At 43.9% G+C, this 17,911-nt stretch overlaps 2 protein-coding genes across 2 annotated transcripts in view; both read right to left on the bottom strand.

The window, feature by feature from the left end:
- Nucleotides 1-12,137, bottom strand: part of tert (telomerase reverse transcriptase) — a 30,775-nt gene extending 18,638 nt beyond the window's left edge. Inside the window, exons 1-12 of the mRNA XM_063185649.1 lie at nt 11,878-12,137; nt 10,254-11,235; nt 9,735-9,969; nt 9,149-9,327; nt 7,995-8,181; nt 6,840-6,993; nt 5,694-5,861; nt 4,960-5,121; nt 2,465-2,554; nt 1,938-2,023; nt 1,604-1,720; nt 1,014-1,085 (exon numbers count right to left, since the gene is read on the bottom strand). Coding sequence (XP_063041719.1) covers nt 1,014-1,085; nt 1,604-1,720; nt 1,938-2,023; nt 2,465-2,554; nt 4,960-5,121; nt 5,694-5,861; nt 6,840-6,993; nt 7,995-8,181; nt 9,149-9,327; nt 9,735-9,969; nt 10,254-11,235; nt 11,878-12,093 — 2,648 coding nt within the window. The 5' untranslated portion in view covers nt 12,094-12,137. The remainder of the gene's footprint in view (nt 1-1,013; nt 1,086-1,603; nt 1,721-1,937; nt 2,024-2,464; nt 2,555-4,959; nt 5,122-5,693; nt 5,862-6,839; nt 6,994-7,994; nt 8,182-9,148; nt 9,328-9,734; nt 9,970-10,253; nt 11,236-11,877) is intronic.
- Nucleotides 12,138-12,978: 841 nt separating this feature from the next.
- nup42 (nucleoporin 42) lies at nt 12,979-17,630 on the bottom strand. Its single transcript, XM_063184857.1, has 7 exons — nt 17,343-17,630; nt 16,913-17,087; nt 16,715-16,803; nt 16,333-16,409; nt 15,053-15,139; nt 14,406-14,592; nt 12,979-13,901 (listed from the first exon to the last, which is right to left on the bottom strand). The coding sequence occupies exons 1-7, from the start codon at nt 17,488-17,490 to the stop codon at nt 13,348-13,350; spliced, it is 1,317 nt and encodes a 438-aa protein (XP_063040927.1). The 5' UTR covers nt 17,491-17,630; the 3' UTR covers nt 12,979-13,347.
- Nucleotides 17,631-17,911: the final 281 nt, after the last annotated feature.

The following is a 17,911-nucleotide window of genomic DNA, read 5'->3' as shown; positions in this document are numbered from 1 at the left end:
ACAAGTTTCAAGGCGAAATACGCACATAAAACACGACAGATGCCATATTTCGCTAAAAAAAAATGTTAAGGAACACCAGCGAATACTGCTGAACACTTGGTGAGTTGCATATTCTTGAAAACAAATGTTAAAGGTGATTTTAAGAACAGAGTTGCAGGTGCCCATAGACGGCCATTCTGAAGCTGGTTGAGATCAAATCCAAATAAGCCAAATAACAGAGACTGCAGCAAACATGAAATAAACGGTGAGGGGGACTCTAAAACATTGCAGACCACTCAGAAAATGGCCTTAATGTTAAAAAAGTGGACTTCTCCTTTAAAATAGCAGGGTAAGCGAACGATTAGCATTTTAACTGAACTAGAACAGAGAGGTCTGCCATCATAGGCTGACCCGGAATGGGTTTAACTAAATTCGGCTGAAGATGAACTGTCCCGCCAGTAGGAATCTCCTGGAACTTGGCGATCACGCCCCCAAGTGAAATTTCATTTGCCCTGTGGGGAGTAGGCGTGACCCAGCGTGCACATCTTCTGTCCAATCGAAATGCCACTTGAAGTGCAATCGAAGTCCAATAGAAGTGCAATGTACACTTGACAGAAAATGACTTTAATTCCAAACTAATTCTGAATTATTGATTCCAAATTTAAAAAAATCATGTAAACATGGCCAATGAATACCAAAAAATAAAAATAATGACATAAATGGTAAAGTAAAATCAACAGTACAGGACATTTTACAGTAATGATGAGGTAACCATAACCACAACATACCAACTATGGTAACACTACTTTTTACACATGCATTTTCAGATGGAAATACCATTAAATACCATTTCAGATTGAAACATCACCTACCCATCAAATGTACTAATATGTTGTTGGACAGACATTCTGAACATGCCTATTTCACAGACACTGACATTTCATTGACATGCTCGTCAGATAATGTGCCAATAGTAAAAGACACAAATGATGTCAGACATATATCTCACTCAAGGTATTTCTAAAGGGACTTACTGGAGGAAGTAAATGGCTTTGCTCTGCTTAGGCGTGATGAGCAAGAAGTCATCCACCAGCCTCAGCAGACACCTAGTGATAGGACACCAAAATACAATGAGTGATCATGTATTTCTGATTAATCAGGGAAAAAAAATAACTTATGACATAATAAAATTATTCGAATTGACAAAAAGCCAAGAATCATATCTGACAATCAGGCAAGACAATGCAGGAGTTAAAAATAAATGAATAATATTACACCTATTTATTCACACACTTTATTTTTTGCTACAGGCACAAGACATCTCATTCATCAAATGTAACATTTAGTTACTGCAAATATGACACCTTGTGGTCAGTCAACATTCAGCAATGTGCCATTATTTATTTGGTGAGGATAAGAGCAGAATTCCAGCAAGAATCAGTTGTATCATTATTCATAATGTTCACTACTATGAAAAACACAGTGAGCAAGAGATAGAGATAGACAGAGAGAGAGAGAGAGAGAGAGAGAGAGAGAGAGAGAGAGAGAGAGAGAAACAAACAAAAAAGTGAAGGGGAGATAAGCTCATACTGTGTGTGGTAGTGTAGTGTGTGGAGTAGCGTACCCTCCTCTCTCAGTGACGTCGCTGAGCAGGGAGTTCTCCATGTGCCCGTAACAGAGATTACACAGCATGGCCGACACCACAGAACCCTGCGGAATGCCACACACCTGACGGAACGTTCTGGAACACATCAAGACGTGACTTGTTTCTACCTGCTAAGAGACAGACACTTTTTGATATATAATGAGGTACTGTGTGACCATGACCAAAAAAAAAGCAATATTAATGAAAAAGGCATGACTTTTTTTTTTTTTAACTGCCTGGAAACTCTGTTGAGGTACACTGGAATTGAAAAAAAGCTGTAGAAGTAGTAGTGTATGGCTTCAAAGATACTCACTGTTTCCCAAACCGAACAACGCAGTCTGTAAGCATCTGTTTGAAGAAGTCAAGCATATCTCCACCCTTTACATCGGGAGAGTTATACTAAGGGGACAATAAGATTATTAGGCCCCATTATATTTTTTCCAGAAAAATTACAATGTTGTATAGGAGTACAGTACATGAATAAATCGTTCAGAGTAAAATCAATGCAGCTGACCAGAAGTAGTACATGGCATGTGTTAAAGGCTAAGGGCCTCCGCACACCGGCTCTGACAGCACTGTGGAGCACTTTTGCTTCCGACACAAATTCCGACCCCCAAACCCAATTTCACACGAACATAGCATTGCTAGTCAATGGGCGACGCAGACAAAATAGAACTTGTCTCTAATCGCTATCCGACATCCGCGAATGTCCGCGGACATTGGCATCAGTGTGCGGGGTTTATTGAAAACAATGGAACTTTTGCGGAGTAGTGCTCAGCACTTTGTCGGAGCCGGTGTGTTATAGACTAACTCTATTGGTCTGTGACAAAGCTGACTCACGTTCTCTACCAGGATCGCATCATGGAGATCTCCTTTCTCCTGCTCCTGCATCACAAATCCCTTCATGTTCATGCAAGCCTGGGCCTCCGCCTGGACACACGCACGCACACGCACACACACACACACACAACCCTGATCCAGTGTTCTTCACCGACTGCATATGTGAAGGCATGTACAAATCTTGTATGCTTAATGTATGTATGATTATATGTGGAAATGAAATGAAAGCACCATGTCTGTCAATTCATAGTGACACACACTAGAGCGTGGCTCGGGCCGGTTTTTTCTGTCCGAGCCCGGCCCTCAGCCGACAGAAAAGTGATCAACTCCGACCCGAGCCCGAGACTAATTAAAATGTTTGTGTCCGAACCCGTCCGAAGCCCGAGACCACTGTAATAACAACAGAACCTGTGCGCAAGCAAGATTTTCTATGTGGGCTCCTCCATACTCAAAATAGCATGTGATAAATAGCCAGGATAGGCAACTAGGATGAGGCAATTTGCAGTAGCCTAATTTAGTTACGCAGGCATAGTAAGTATAAACACACGCATACATGTGACAGCGCACCTTATGTATCTTTCGGTTAGACCAGAGATGTTGGGTGCGGTGATCAAATGCATGGGAGGGGCGTGAGAGGATAAGAAAGGCGAAAACTAACGAATACGGTTTGGATGCAGTCAGCGCGGCTATGGACGCATTTGTTAAGTTACTGCAAATAAATCCCCGCGAGCCGGTGAAGATGCCACTCCTTGTCGTGAAGAAGGATGGGCTATAAGTTCACCCCGAAGAACAGTAGCCTGTTCGGCCCTCCAAGAGAATGTAATTTCCCCTGATGTCCATGCGGTCAATATAAAATCAGGAAAGGTTGCACGCGCATAGTTACAACTGTAGGCTACAGTAAAAGTGACAAGAATTAAGAACCTACGTGAAGGACATGAAATGTCACAGCGGACAAAATAGTAACAGGAAACCTCTTCGCCCCTACCTTAGGCAACTCCACGTAGCGTGTGCGTCTTCTTTAATCCATATTATGCTCCTTGCTACCCCTTGCTGGAAATGTAGGCTAATCCTTGGCGAGCAATGCAGTGACAAACTTCGTCATTTTATGTTCAACATTTAAGACAGCACCGAAGGCATGCTAAAACATGGCCTACACTAGGCCTACAACAAAAGACCACGCGTTCACTGACAACTGTTGATTTGGCGCTTATTAAGAAAGCAAGTTGACTCGGCATTCCTGCTCGGCTGACTGGGAGTGAGCGTCCATGTTGCCACTGGTAACTGGCGCGTGCATACAGCCAATAATAATCACTCGCACGAGTAGCCTACCAACATTTTCATTTATGCATATTCAATTACTTATTTTTTAATCACAAAACTGCCGTTTGCGTGAACTGAAACGTTTCCTCTGGTTGCTTACACTTTTCACAATATCTGTTTGCTTCAAGCACGAGTCCGACCCGAGTCCGACAGATATTCTATTTTTTTTGTCCGAGTCCGGCCCGGCCCGTCGGGTTCCGACCCGGCTCGTCGGGCTTCGGTCGGGTTGCCATGCTCTGACACACAGCACAGCACTACCTGGCGGTGTCATGAATCAAAGGCACATAGAGGAGGACTTTACTTTATACTATATACATGCAAGTACGTTTATTTTCGGCCCAGCCGTGGCTCAATCGGCTGGGCACTGGATTGCTACGCTGGCGACCCGGGTTCGATTCTGGCCCAAGGTCATTTGCCGAGCCTTCCCCGTGTCTCTCTCTCCCCACAAGTTTCCTTTCCTTCTATAACTGTGCTGTCAAAATAAAGGCATAAAAAGCCCTCAAAAAATACCTTAAAAAAACGTAGTTAATATTCAAGATTCAAGACTGCTATTGCCATTATTCAGTTCCCTGTAAAATAATGTTTGCAATATGCTTGCTGTGTGACCGTGCGCAACACTTGCTGTAGAATTACCAGAGCACAATGCACTTAACTGGGTGGTTGTCTTCTAAAGGCAGATGGCAACCGAGGCTTGTCCTGTTTGCATTGTCAAGTCTCTGACCAATGCAAGTTTAATGGAAGATCCCCTCCAGTGGTCGTGTCAATATTGTACCATGCACACATATCACCGTGCCACTCAAGTGACTTTGTGCAAATTGGACATAAAATATCAAATCAATGAATCAATCAAAATTACTTAAAGCACATTATCATACATAATTGTCATTCAATGTGCTAAAGATTAGAGAAAGAAAAAGAGACTATAGTGTTAATAGATAGTGAATAATTAACCATCACCCAAGGCAGATGAGAATAAAGCTCTTTTAATTTATTTTTAAAACAAGATACTGTTGAGACAATTCTTTGGACAGGAAGCTGTTTCCAGCATTTTACAGCATAATAATGACTAAATGCCATTTCTCCCTGTCTAGATTTGACCCTGTGTGCATGTGTATCCTGCAAGAAGCCTATTCCAATCATAAAATTGTGTGAAGAGGAAGACAAGAGAAGCACACCTGCATGCAGAACTCCTTCCTCAGGCCCTGCAGCGACTCTCTCCACACCTTGGCATAGTGTCTGATGGAGAAGCCAACGTCCTGCACAGGCCGCAACACCTCACTCACCACCCGCACCAGCATGTCATGGGGCAGGCTGTCGTATGCCCCACTCACATCCACCTGGGGACAAGACCAGAGAGATTGAATAAGTAATACATATAGTTTTACATCATAACAACGCGTCATGGAGCAGGCTGTAATATGCCCCACTCACATCCACCTGGGATGAGACCAGAGAGATTGAATAAGTAATACATATAGTTATCATAACAACATGTCATGGGGCAGGCTGTCGTATGCCCCACTCACATCCACCTGGGGACAAGACCAGAGAAATCTAATTAGTAATACATATAGTTTTATATCATAACAACGTGTCATGGAGCAGGCTGTTATATGCCCCACTCACATCCACCTGTGAAACAGAGGGGAGAGATTATACGATATGAGGTCATATGACTTGTATAAAGCTATATCATATCAGCATGTCATATATATCTGAGTCATGGGGGAAAGGGGAGAGAGCTATGGTTACTCACTTCTGCCCAAAACATGGGGTCATCCATGGTACAGTTAAAACTTAATTTTCTGGACACACGCACAGACTCGCGCACGCACGCACACACACACACACGCACGCACGCACGCACGCACGCACGCACGCATGCACGCACACACACACACACACACACCTTGACAAAATACAGTGGAGTAGGTTTAGTCTTCTGCTGCAGAGTGATGGTCTGTAGGACCCTGTGGATGTCCTTGCGTCCCCACACGGTGGACCCCAGCAGGGACGGTGACGTCCTCACACACACCGCCAGCACGTCACGCAGGTTCTTCACATTCCTCTGGAACCGCTGCCAATATATAGAATAATAATTATAAATATATGAAATATATAATATTGCAAAAGAGAAAAGTCCCGTTGAAATGTGCTTATTGCGAAATATCGAATTAAACTTCTGTTGTCAATGATGTCTTGCAACGTCATCACAAGGCCACAAGCACAAGGGAGGACGGAAGTTAAGATAATATGCATTTCTTAAAATCTGAGCATCTTTTAGGTCAACGACGTCAAAGTCTACTTCCACATCTGCTAAATGTTATACAACATGAATCAAAACGTTGTGATTCCAACATGCTGTCAGGGGTCTTTTTAAAATGTGTGTATGTAGCAAAATCCACTGTTGAATGATCCATATGACATTACTTTTTCTCCTCTTCTCTGCTTAGCATGAGATGACAGATGATTTTATAAACTATTACTACCATATTAATTACTACAGTATTACAAACTAGGGATGCACCGATACCACTTTTTTGAAAACTGATACAAGTATGAGTACATTAATGTAAGTACTTGCCGATACCGAGTACCGATACAGATACCTTTTAACACCAAAATACAATGAAAATAAATGCATGGCCTTGTTTTTTTCCACCTGTGATATTTTTATTGTCCATTTCCATGTAGATTTCAATGTTAGTAAATGTACGAGGTGGCACTTTTTCCATGCTGCTTTCAAGTCCACAGAATGTGACAAGGTATTGCATTGTTTTGTGTAATAGCAGTATCGTTCCTGGTATCTGCAAGTGCTTGACGAGTACAAGTATGAATACGAGTTTTATGAGCAGTACCGGGTGCCGATACCGATACCAGTATCGGTACATCCCTATTACAAACATTTGAACAAATGTACAGGGAGAGAAAGTTGTGACAAACTTTAATCACAGCATTCAATAGAAATTCAAATAAACACAAATAATACGGACAATTTCACCAGATGAATCAAAATCACATTTGATGGAATTAAGATGGAATCATCTTTCGTTACCTTGGTGATGACATCCGTTCCCATGACTCGTGTGATTGGCCGCATGCCGTTGGCCTTGGGGATGAAGCGGAGGCGGGCCCTCACCGTGGACTTGGGCAGGGATGCCACCTCCTGCGGAGTCAGAGTCTTCCACTGGCCTTTAGACTGGTACTCCCTTGCATACAGTGGAAACCACAAGTTTACATACACTTCACACATGTAAAATACAGGGCTCTAAATTAACACCAGCCAATCGGCCAAATGCTGTTGAAATGTCAGTTTGGCTGGTAAAAAATACCAACTTACTAGCCACTTTGACACATTAGTAGAGGGTGTGTGTTTGGCCTCTGAGGTTGACATCCACTAGCCATTTTGGCTGATGATGGAAAAAAAGTCAATTTAGAGCCCTGGTAAAATGCGCTGCTGCTTGCCACCCAATTTCAGATGGAATGTGAAAAGTGTTAGCAATGACGTCAGAGAAGGATTCTCACACTGTAGTATATTTCGTGAAAAGCCAAACCATTATGTGCTCTACATGCATTACACCTCAAACACACCAGAGGCGACCAAGCTGCAAACAATGTGCTGGACTGTGTTCATAGCAAGAGCGACACAAGTGATGGAAGCGACAGAGTAGGCCTGTTAAAAGCAGAATGTAAGCATTCCAAAGTTCCAACTGGCTGCAGTGGCTGTCGCTGTTGCTGAACCGCATAATAGCTAATTAGCATAATACTCACTGAAGTTCAGCTACAAAACTATCACTCAAGTTGCTCGAATCACCTCTTGTCGCCCAAATCGCTTTAGTCTCTTCTGTTGCCAGCGACTCAATTACTTCCGTCACCGGAGTCGCTCAACTCGCGTCTGGTGTATTTGTGCCATTATGCCTGTTATATATTATTAGAGCTGTGTTGAAAAAAAAATCGATTCACACATTAATTTCCGATAATACATTTGTCCATCCAAAGATCGAATTAATACTCGGTATAATACTAGATTTAATATGTTGCTTCTCTAATCATGAAATGAAGTTAACAGCTCAAATAGCCTAAGTTTTTAATAACATTAACTCCTGGATCGAATAGAATACATATTCTATCTATATATTATATAGACAGAATATATTATTATAGAATATATTATATTCAGTTCAATGGAAGTGAGAACGTGTGGCTGCACCTGCACGCCAAGCTCTGCAGCCGGCTCCAGACGTCGCGCCTGTAGAACCGCAGGCAGTGCTTCTGTCCCATGCTCTCGGTGACGTAGAACATGGCCCGGACCAGGCCCAGCACGTAGCTCTCCAGCAGCCAGCCCAGGAACTGGCCCAGCAGGCGCTCACGGTACCGCTGCTCACTGGGGCAGTGGGCTGGAACCGTTGAGAAATGAAATGAATTAGTTTTATTCACAATTGCAATGGGATAGGTTTAGGTTTCGTTGTTGACCGGAAGCTAAGATGGAGTTATGGCCATAACAGCAAAGGCAAAGAAAGGGAAATAAGATGCTAGTGTTCAGATAAGACACTGACAGGAAAAGACTCAAAGACTGTCAATACTAAACAGCATTACATAACTCATGGAGCATGCCAAGAACCTGGCTAAGTAGTCATTCAGGTTAACTTAACCTTAAAGTGGTGGTTAATCATCTACCGGTAATTCAAGTGCCTGGAGTGCTTATTTTCGTAGCCTCTTACTGCAGCGGGGGTTGCCGGCGACCCTAGTATTCACTGACTGAAAATGCTTAACTACATCATAACAACATTGCTATGACATTACAGAGAGCCATAGTGCTGCACTAAGGGGTTAACTACTGTAAAGGACAGCTGTGGGCTATTAGCAGAACATAACCAGGTTTATCAGTTAACCCTGTTCTTGGAATACACCCCAGGGCTATGAGCGCCAGGGGTCACAGACATAGGAAACTATACAGAGCACAATGAGTGTGACAGTGGGTTTTATACATCACACACAGGAACATTCAGATTGGAATATCAGGAACATTCAGGTTGGAATATCAATTAAGAATTCATGATTAATCCAGAAAAAATATTATTTATTAACATTACCATACCTCAAGGCCCAGTGACATACTTCAGTTCTCCCTGTACACACCACTACGCTTCATACGTCACTGTACATTTCATCTGCCACTTTTCTGTTTTTTTTTTAAAAGTATTTTTTGGGGCTGTCCAGGCTTTATTACAGGACAGTGGAGATGAAGAACAGACAGGAAATGATTGGGAATGATTGGCATGCAAGCCCAAATGTGGGGGGCTTAGCGTGCTGCACCACAACGCTCCCTGTTCCATTCTATTGCATTCCATTCTAAACACACACCTCCATTCTTGAGGTGGAGCCAGAGGCAATCTCGGACCTTCATGCTCCACATGACCTGGGCCAGGGAGAGGCTCTCGAACTTGCCCAGCCTCAGTAGCTGCCTCACCCAGGACAGGAACAGCACGCGGTTGCCCTCTGACCCCCACAGCTCCTCCGGCACCACAGCCAACAGGCACTCTCTGACAACGTCACATGACATCCGTATGGAATAATATAAGATAATATAAGATAGATACCATCAACATGACATGACATGACATGACATGACACGACATATGATATTACCTTACACGAGATAACATTACAAATACTTTTTATCCAAAGTGACTTAACAAAGGGGACTACTTCGAGTCTAGGACGGAAGAATGCAAAGTATGGGGTGATTTAGAGTTTAACATTACATTACAGATGCTTTAAACCAAAGCCCCATGATGAACAAAATAAGCGTGTAAGGAGAATGCAGCTTTGACACACAGAGGTATAAAAGGTCAGTGCAGGGAAATGGGATTATTTTGTCATGAGGGGAACATTTCCTAAAGGAAAACTCGTTCCACGTTTCTTGGCGGTTGCAGGACAATTAACCTACCTGACAAACAGGTACACTCGGTATGGAAAACAATGGGCGGCCAAGAGGGACGCCTTGTCCGTCGTGTCGATTGGCTGCCCAGCAGCGACGGCCACGGAGCACTTCTTGTTCAGGAAGTAGGCGTAGGGGCACTTCCTGTGGTTGCGCAGGAGGCGGCTAAAGAGCGGTGCCATGTTGAAGAAGCGTCTCGGGAGCCTCTTGGGTTTGGGCTCCTCCCCCTTCAGGTAGCCCTCACCTATATCACGATAACGATATATATCACAATATAGCACAATTATGTATGTTTTCCGTTATTATCTTTATTTTCTATTTATTTTGTCATGTTGCAAAACCACTTTTATTTTTACAGTAATATGGATGTAGAGCATGTATAGTGATAACATGAAATGTAATAAAATCATATGAAATTGCATAAAATTAGTTTATCACGATATAAACGATTGAGGAAAAAGGGCACGATATACACTTTTCGATCACGATAACGATATATATCGTCATATTGCCCAGCTCTACCCTCACCCTGGAGGAACACCAGCCGAACCAGGTCCGCGCCCTGAAGGCGTCTCTTTGAGCCGCCCGCACCGCCACCGCAGGCCCACTTCCTGTTCAGCAGGAAGCTCCTGATGCCAGCGCCGCCGTAGAGGACCCGCAGCATGCGAATGAAGCACTTGGACGGCTGGGGGTGAATTTGGTTGGCTGGCTTCCAGCTGCGAGAACCGGGAGAGGTGGTGGCGGTGGTGGTGGCAGAGGCTGAACCTGCGGCCACTTGGGACTGCGAGGAGACATGAACGTTTCTGTTCACTGCTTGGGACTGTGTGGTGCTGATGCTGGGCACTTGGGACTGTGTGGAGTGGAGAAGGTGTCTATTCACCACCTGTGACTGTGTGGTTTTGCTGCTACGACCAGAAGGCTGTGCGCTGTCTGTGCTGCTGGTGAGGTGGCTGAGCGCTGGTGATTCACACGTGTTCTGTGCTGGCTGGCTACAGCTCCGTTTCCTGGGCAACCCCTCAACATCCCCAGAAACCATCTCATCCTCCCTCTTCCTCTTCCTCTTCCCAGTGACTTCTTGAGACTTCAACTTCCTCCTCCTCCGCGACTGCCTCTTGCTGATCATAGCCTTTGAACTGACAGGAGCAGACTGAGGTCCGGGTCCGGGCCGGCACAGGAGGAACCTGGAGGAAGTGTGAGCAGCAGAGATGAGGTCATAGATGGGCACCCCGCACACCTGGAAGAGGCAGGTAGGAGGCGCCACGGTGAAGATGGCGCAGTTGCGCAGCAGGTGCTGGGTGAGGTCTGTGCCCAGGCGCTGGTTGACCTTCCGCCAGAGGTCGCTGCTGTGCACGAATGCCGAGCTCTGGGTGATCACGCCGTGGAACTTGAACGGGTCGGCGACGTCCCCGTCTTTGTCGCTGTACAGGTAGCCAAACCGCAGGACGTTACGGTTCTTGGTCTTCATCATGCCGTTCAGGACATAGGCCAGTACCTCAGGCAATGTGCTGAGCTATAACAGACAATGTATGGGAGGAGTGTCATTTTTACAGAATTGTCATTGTCATGGGTCATCAACAGTGATGGGTAAAGTGGGTTCAGATTAGTAACTGTTAGTACAATCCAGAGCCTGCCACACTGCCCTCCAATGGCAACGTGCAGTAACTACATATTTTGCCAAAATTGAGATTAGACTTAAAATGGTCTTCATTTCACCTCCAATTAACTAAGTGCAACACATTGGTCTTTACTTGTCCACTTCATTTTCGATTCCCTGGTTGAATGATGATGACTTGGTTGGTAGCCTAAAACCAGGTCATTTGAAATATGTGGCACTGGATTATAACTTATTTTCAATTTTGCCCTTCACTGTTTGTCAATCACTCTCCCAGACTTCAAGGGAATACAACAACAGCATCACTCAACACTCATCGACGTGAACCCATTTTGCCTACGGTTTGTGCAATAGGGGGAAATGATAAGAGAAAAGTACGATAAACACGCGTTGTCAGGTTGTGACAGTCTATCTTTTCAATGCTCTCTGATTCACGTCTTGACAGTTTCACACCCCTGTAGGCTACTCATCCAAGATGATACAGCAATGTGTTGTTATGTGGCGAGAAGGAATGCAGTGTTTTGCTAAAGACAGAAATACCTGGTCCCCACTTGGGGCATCTCTCAAGGGCTTCTCTGTGCACACGATGAGACCGCGGAGGAGCGATTTGAAGCGATTGGTGTCTGATTCTTCCACCAGGACAGGCTTCCTGCCATTGCTCAGAGTAACACAGTCTGTGTATTCTTCAATGGTCTGCACAGTTGAATATAGAGACCGCAGTATGTCAAGGACGCGGGATAACCCTATGTCAGACATTTTACATTTGAAGAATCCTGAAAGAATTCATCTCATGCCGACTCATTTTCACTTTACTTCCTGTTTTCGGTCATTCCCGCCGCATGAAGGCAACCAATGACATCTCTATTCTCTAAAGAGGCGTGACCAATGAGACGTCCTTGGGAGTGCTCCATGTAAGCATTGCCCTTCTACCCTCTCTGATATAAGTTTGAGAAACCACATGATTATTGTACTATTTTGTTGGTTAAAAAAATTTGATCAAGTCACTTTACTCTCAGTCACAAGTTGCTTCATCTTCCATCATGCAAATAGTATTATACATGCCTCTTTACTCTCTCACAGTCACTTTATCTTCTTGTATTCACCAAATGTACTCCTCTGGCCATCACCTTTCATTGCTAGATTGTTAATGAGCAATTTATTTAATAGGACTCTGGTTTGTTTTGCTTTTCATACTGAGAGCAAATCAGCATCTCTTTCAGTTCATGCAATCCCGGGTGTGGTTGAATGACAATAAAGATAGCCTAAGTCCACACAATTATTTTAAGTAGTTGTGACATTGTAAAATAACTTTCAATGTTAAATTTCAATGTTGTCAAAAGTATAATCATAAAATCAGTTTTACCATTTTCCAGCAGAATTCCAAAGAACATCAGATAATAAGGGAGTAAGGGATAGTAATCAATCAGAAGATATCCATCAGTCTTTGTATGAACTAAAATGCAACACCTCCCTTGGCATAGATAGAAGCAATCTTTTCACAACTATATTCAATGATCATGTTAACCATTTCTGTGCCATTGACCTTGGGGTTCTCTTGCAAACATGATTCTGATCTCTGGAATAACCTGGTTAATTAGCATAAGAGAACATTTAAACATGAGTCAATGTCCTTTTGGTACATGGTTTATTTGCAATAGGAAAACAACCAAAGAAAACAAGAAAACAAAAAAAAAGCAAAGAAAACAAAAAAGAAACAAAACTAAACGTTCATTCACCATTTCATCCTGGCATAGAGTCCTGTTGTATGTGTGTCTTATCACAAGGCTTCCCAACCTTTTCCAACTTGGGGCCCACTTAAAATTTTCACAAATGTTCGGGGCCCTCCTCTAACAAAAAAACAAACAAACAAACAATAAAACTCAAATAAATCAAGATCAACACACTGAAAAATATCCTTATCAGTTTTAGAAAATGATTTCAAGGCCCACTTGGAATACCTTCAGGGCCCACCAGTGGACCCCGGCCCACAGTTTGAGAATCACTGTCTTATCAGATAACCAGCAAGTCTGCCGGTGGAGGTTTCAGTGGGATCTGGCCCAGCGTGAACCTCTTGGCCATAAACTCTTTCAGCTCATCGGACGTCAGCTCGCTCTGAGGCGTGAACAGGCTTCCAGCTGATGCCACGTCAGTGGGCGTAGCCGCAGCAGCCGCGCCTGCAGAGCTGAACAGCCCACTGTTGGTTGGCTTCCCAAAGCCCCCCGTCGCCCCAAAGCCACCCGCACCCCCGCCGCCGCCAGACGATCCGAAACCTCCACCGAATCCGCCCGCGGAAGACGAGGAGGGAGCAGGCGCGGCTGTGGAGGCGAAGCTGAATCCGGAAGCGGATCCGAAGCCGGAGGACGAGGCCTGGGTGGCGGCGGGGGTGCTCGCGGCATCGACGGGAGAGGCGAAGGAGAAGGCGGCAGCTGATTGGGCAGCGGACGGGGCAGCGGAACCAAAGGAGGACTGCTGGGCGGAACCAAAGCCTGAGGAGGCAGGTGCGGCACTCTGACTGGAGGAAAAACTGAAGGAGGCGGCACTGGGCTGGGCTGGCGCACCAAAACCTGATAGAAAAGAAACACAGGACAATATGGTGTTAAATATCCATTCTCAGTCCAGCTCGCGTCCCGAGGGCCACTTTTTTTAATTTGTAGGCGATTAACTATACATTTCCAGGTTGTGAAATGCAATACCGGCGTCTGCACTGTATTATGTGTACCATTATTATTGTTTAAGTGGCAACACACAAGATAAAGACAAAAAAACATTTTAACAATGACCAAAGGAGTTAAGTTAAAGACAACTAAAGAGTTCTTTTATGAACCTTAAACGAGCACCTTGCATTTCAAGCTACGAAACAGTGAGTCCTCAGTAACTAAACGATGCCTGCAAGCTATCCATATTAGCTGGTTAACCACTACCACCTGTAGGTCAAATTCACCATGTTGATCACTTATGATCACCACATTGTTCGAATACCCCCTGGATGAATGAGAATCTTGAATCTGTACTGTGGTACAGAAACAATTATGATTCAGTAATGCAAGTATGGTACAGTATTGACTTACCTCCTGATCCAAATCCTGATGAGGGTGCAGCGGAGGACCCAAAGCCAGAAGCAGGGGTGGCAGCGGCCCCAAATCCAGACGGTGCGGCGGTCGCTCCAAACCCAGAGAAGGACGAGGAGGAGCCGAATCCAGAGGGAGCAGATGACCCAAAAGACGACTGCTGTCCGGGATTGTTCAACTCTGCTATCTGTGGCAAACAAGGGTACAGAAAGAAACTGTGAACATTTCACTCATTTCACAGCTATAATCGTCTATTCAACCTCAAAAACACATCGCTTTTTTTTTCTTTTTCAAGAGAGTCCTCGTGCACAAGCCCTCATCACTGCAGGTGCAGGTGTGAGGCAGGAGAAGGTGAACAATGAACAACACATTCAAAACACACCGCACACTGCTTACTGTTCTTTTTCTTACTTTATTTTTCGAAGCGAACAACACGCTTCGCCCAGTGAGTCATCAGGTTCGCTCTTTCCGAAAAATAAAGTAAGAACAAGAACAGTAAGCAGTGTCTTTTGAATTTTGTTCATATCGCTTTATTTTTTGTGTACATTTCATTGTCTATTGACAAAAGACAAAATTGAAAAAAGTTAACATGGCTTCAGTTGAGGGATGGCAAAGTAGCAGTGGTAGTGGTGGTCTTTGTGTCTTACCATTGCAGAGCGTGTGTTGCCGCTCATTGCTTTGAGCTCCTGAAGCCGGTTTCTCCATTGAGCTACAAGCTGTTGCACAGAGTTGCCCTGTAAGACATATGAGCCATAACATTAGACCATATGTTCACAGAAGTAGGATTTACAATGTTCAACATAATATAAATAATAATAAGACGCTTTTCTCTAAACTAACTTAACCCTTGTAAGGTGTTCGTGTCATTTTGACCGGTTTACATTTTTTTGCTTGAGAAAAAGATTCAGTTATTTTTCTTTCACACTGAGATTCAATGGCTTAGGCTCATTTTCTGTGAGGAACATGAATCTGAAGAAGAAAAAAAAAGTGACCTCCCCTTACTAACCCCTCCTGCACATTTCTATTACACAGCAGGTGTTCCAGGGTCATTTTGACCCATATCATTTTGGGGGGCTTAAAGATCAATATTTTCTAAACTCTCTGATACAAAACTGAGCAAATGTTGAGTAGACTGGCAGAGGGTGAACTACGTATGTAGAAAATGGAGTACAGATATTGTTCGGTCCTCCAGCTGTGCATCAATGTTTCAACCTGCGCAATGAGAGCACTGGTCGCTCATACCGAGAGCATGATGAAGGGAACATGAGAGTGGATATGAGTTATGATTTTTTCCTTTCTTAATTTTTTCCCTATAAGCCCAGGTCAAAATTACCCGGACACCTTCTATGTACGTAACAAAAACAGGAACACCGTACAAGGGTTAAAAGAAGACATATGGTAAACAGCTACAATGTGTAGACAAATACAGGTTGGACAAATATGCTGGCTGGACATAATGCTAGAGGTAAGCAAGCATAGAGGAGTAGAGGTCAGTGTTATTAAGAGGAGAACCTTCCTAGACCCTTTATGTTTGTTCATGTTTCTATTGTGTGGCGTCTCCCCTGTTTCCTCTGACTTTCTCCTCTGTGTTTACTATATATAGTAGTAGTAGCCTTTATTGTCCCCAAGGGGAAATTCGTTCTCATCAAAAGGGTGCAGTCGCCGAAAGAGCAGCGCCCATAAGAATAGTGTATAGGCCAGTCATAGGCCATATGTTTTAATAAATAAAAAGTTTTCACCAAAAAAAGGAGGCAAGTTCTCTGAAAAGACCTTATTCAATCAGGCGATTGCTTTTATCACCTGGCTTGGCTGGATGGCTGTTTTAAGAGTGAATTCAGACAATCACCCGGTAAAACAAGGTCATTTAGAAAATGTGGTATTTCTGAATCCATGCTGCCCATCACTGTTGTAAATGTTAGTGACTTACATAGGTCTGCAGGTCTCCAGAAGCTCTGCCTGTGTAGTACTCCAGCCTTAGCTCCTCTTGTGACAGCTCCACAAACCCTGCAGCAAAATAAACAAACAAACAAACAAACATTGCACACATATACACAGGAACAAATGCTGGTGAAATTCCAGTTTGGCTGGTAGAAAAGACCAACTTAACCACTTTGACCCACTATGAGTGTGTGTTTGACTGGCAAGAGCTATCAGCCATTTTTGGTGGTGATGAAAGCAGTTCATTTAGAGCCCTGCATGTATACCATGATGAATCACCATAAAGGGTCTATACACTATACATTCATTCAACTGTCAAACAGAGAGAAAGCGTGTAGATTGTGTTAGCAAATCTCGTGTTGTACACAAACCTGATATTGTGTCTTTGAGGACTGAATAACATGAAAACAACCACTGGCCAGAAGCTTCCCAAATCTCCATGTCCTTCTGTATCGTCTCCCTGGAGGAAAACAAACCCTTAAACAGTGAGTGCACAGTTTACACACGTCATGTCAAGCTTTTTTTTAGATAAAATAAAGGCAATGTAACAAGATGGAAACCAAACTCACAAATGTTTCTCATTTTCGTCTTTTTGTCCGCCTCTCGCAAAGCTGCTTGGTGTATTTAGGGCACCGAATCGGTTCTGGGTTGAGACGGGAGCGTCCCTTCCACCAAAGCTGGAAGGTTTTACAAAGTCTCCTCCTCCGGCTCGTTGCGGATTCACCCATACTCTATTTCCAAAGCCTGATGGTGAAGCAGTGAATACATAGCCAGAAAAAAGAGATAGACGATAAAGTGTGGATCACCTCGATATCAGGGAGTCGTTTAGCTCAGGTTGCCTAAAACTTGGCAAAATTCAGCATGGCTAGGTGACAGCTCCTGCTGACGTAGTGACTTCCATAACTAACCATAACTGAGTAAAACCTTGGGATTAACCGAACCAAAGGGCAGATAGATTGAAGCCTATAAATATAACGCATCTAAGAGTCAACAATTTACCTCCTCTGTTGGACGGAGGAGTCCCTCGGCCGTAATCTCCACTGCCAGCCCCACGGCCACCGCCACCGCCACCTCCTCGAGGGTGCTCGTTCCAGCACTTGTCTCCATATCGACATCTTCCTTGGAGGAAGAAACTGCAGACCGTCATTTTTTGGCAGGAGTCTGTTTTACTGAGGTCATGAGCCAGTAACCATCGCCTTCATCCACGAAGAAATTAGCATTATTTCACATTATTCCAGGGCACAACGCCTTGCACTAACTTGAGAAACCTCTCTTCCTAAAACAACGTCGCGCACATTTTGCGTCACTCTTTTCAAATTTACAAGTAGCGAGGGTTTTTGTCGCCATCTTCTGGCGAGGAAGCTATTCTAGCAGCTTTATTATCTTCTGTCCGCAAAGTTTCTCATTGTGGTAGGAGTTTCTATAGAAAAAACAATGGCAATAGTCGTAGTAGGCCTACTTCGTTTAACACAAATCATGTGCATTTTTTTCCATATAACAATATTGATATGCTCTGGGGGTATTTTGTGTCTAATGAAGAAGATGGACATTGTGGTAATGAGAGATGG

The sequence above is a fragment of the Engraulis encrasicolus genome, chromosome 20, assembly GCF_034702125.1.
Source record: "Engraulis encrasicolus isolate BLACKSEA-1 chromosome 20, IST_EnEncr_1.0, whole genome shotgun sequence".
Classification (NCBI taxonomy): domain Eukaryota; kingdom Metazoa; phylum Chordata; class Actinopteri; order Clupeiformes; family Engraulidae; genus Engraulis; species Engraulis encrasicolus.
The sequence above is the reverse complement of the archived record's forward strand: the minus strand, read 5'-3'. Positions and strand labels throughout refer to the sequence as shown.

Bases quoted from the DNA above. Each gene is read 5' to 3' on its own strand.
- nup42 (XM_063184857.1), bottom strand. From the start codon at position 17,490: ATGACGGTCTGCAGTTTCTTCCTCCAAGGAAGATGTCGATATGGAGAC. The intron at 17,088-17,342 runs GTAAATTGTTGA...CTTCACCATCAG, and splicing joins TCCTCCGTCCAACAGAGGAG to GCTTTGGAAATAGAGTATGG. The intron at 13,902-14,405 runs GTAAGTCAATAC...CTTTTCTATCAG, and splicing joins ATCAGGATTTGGATCAGGAG to GTTTTGGTGCGCCAGCCCAG.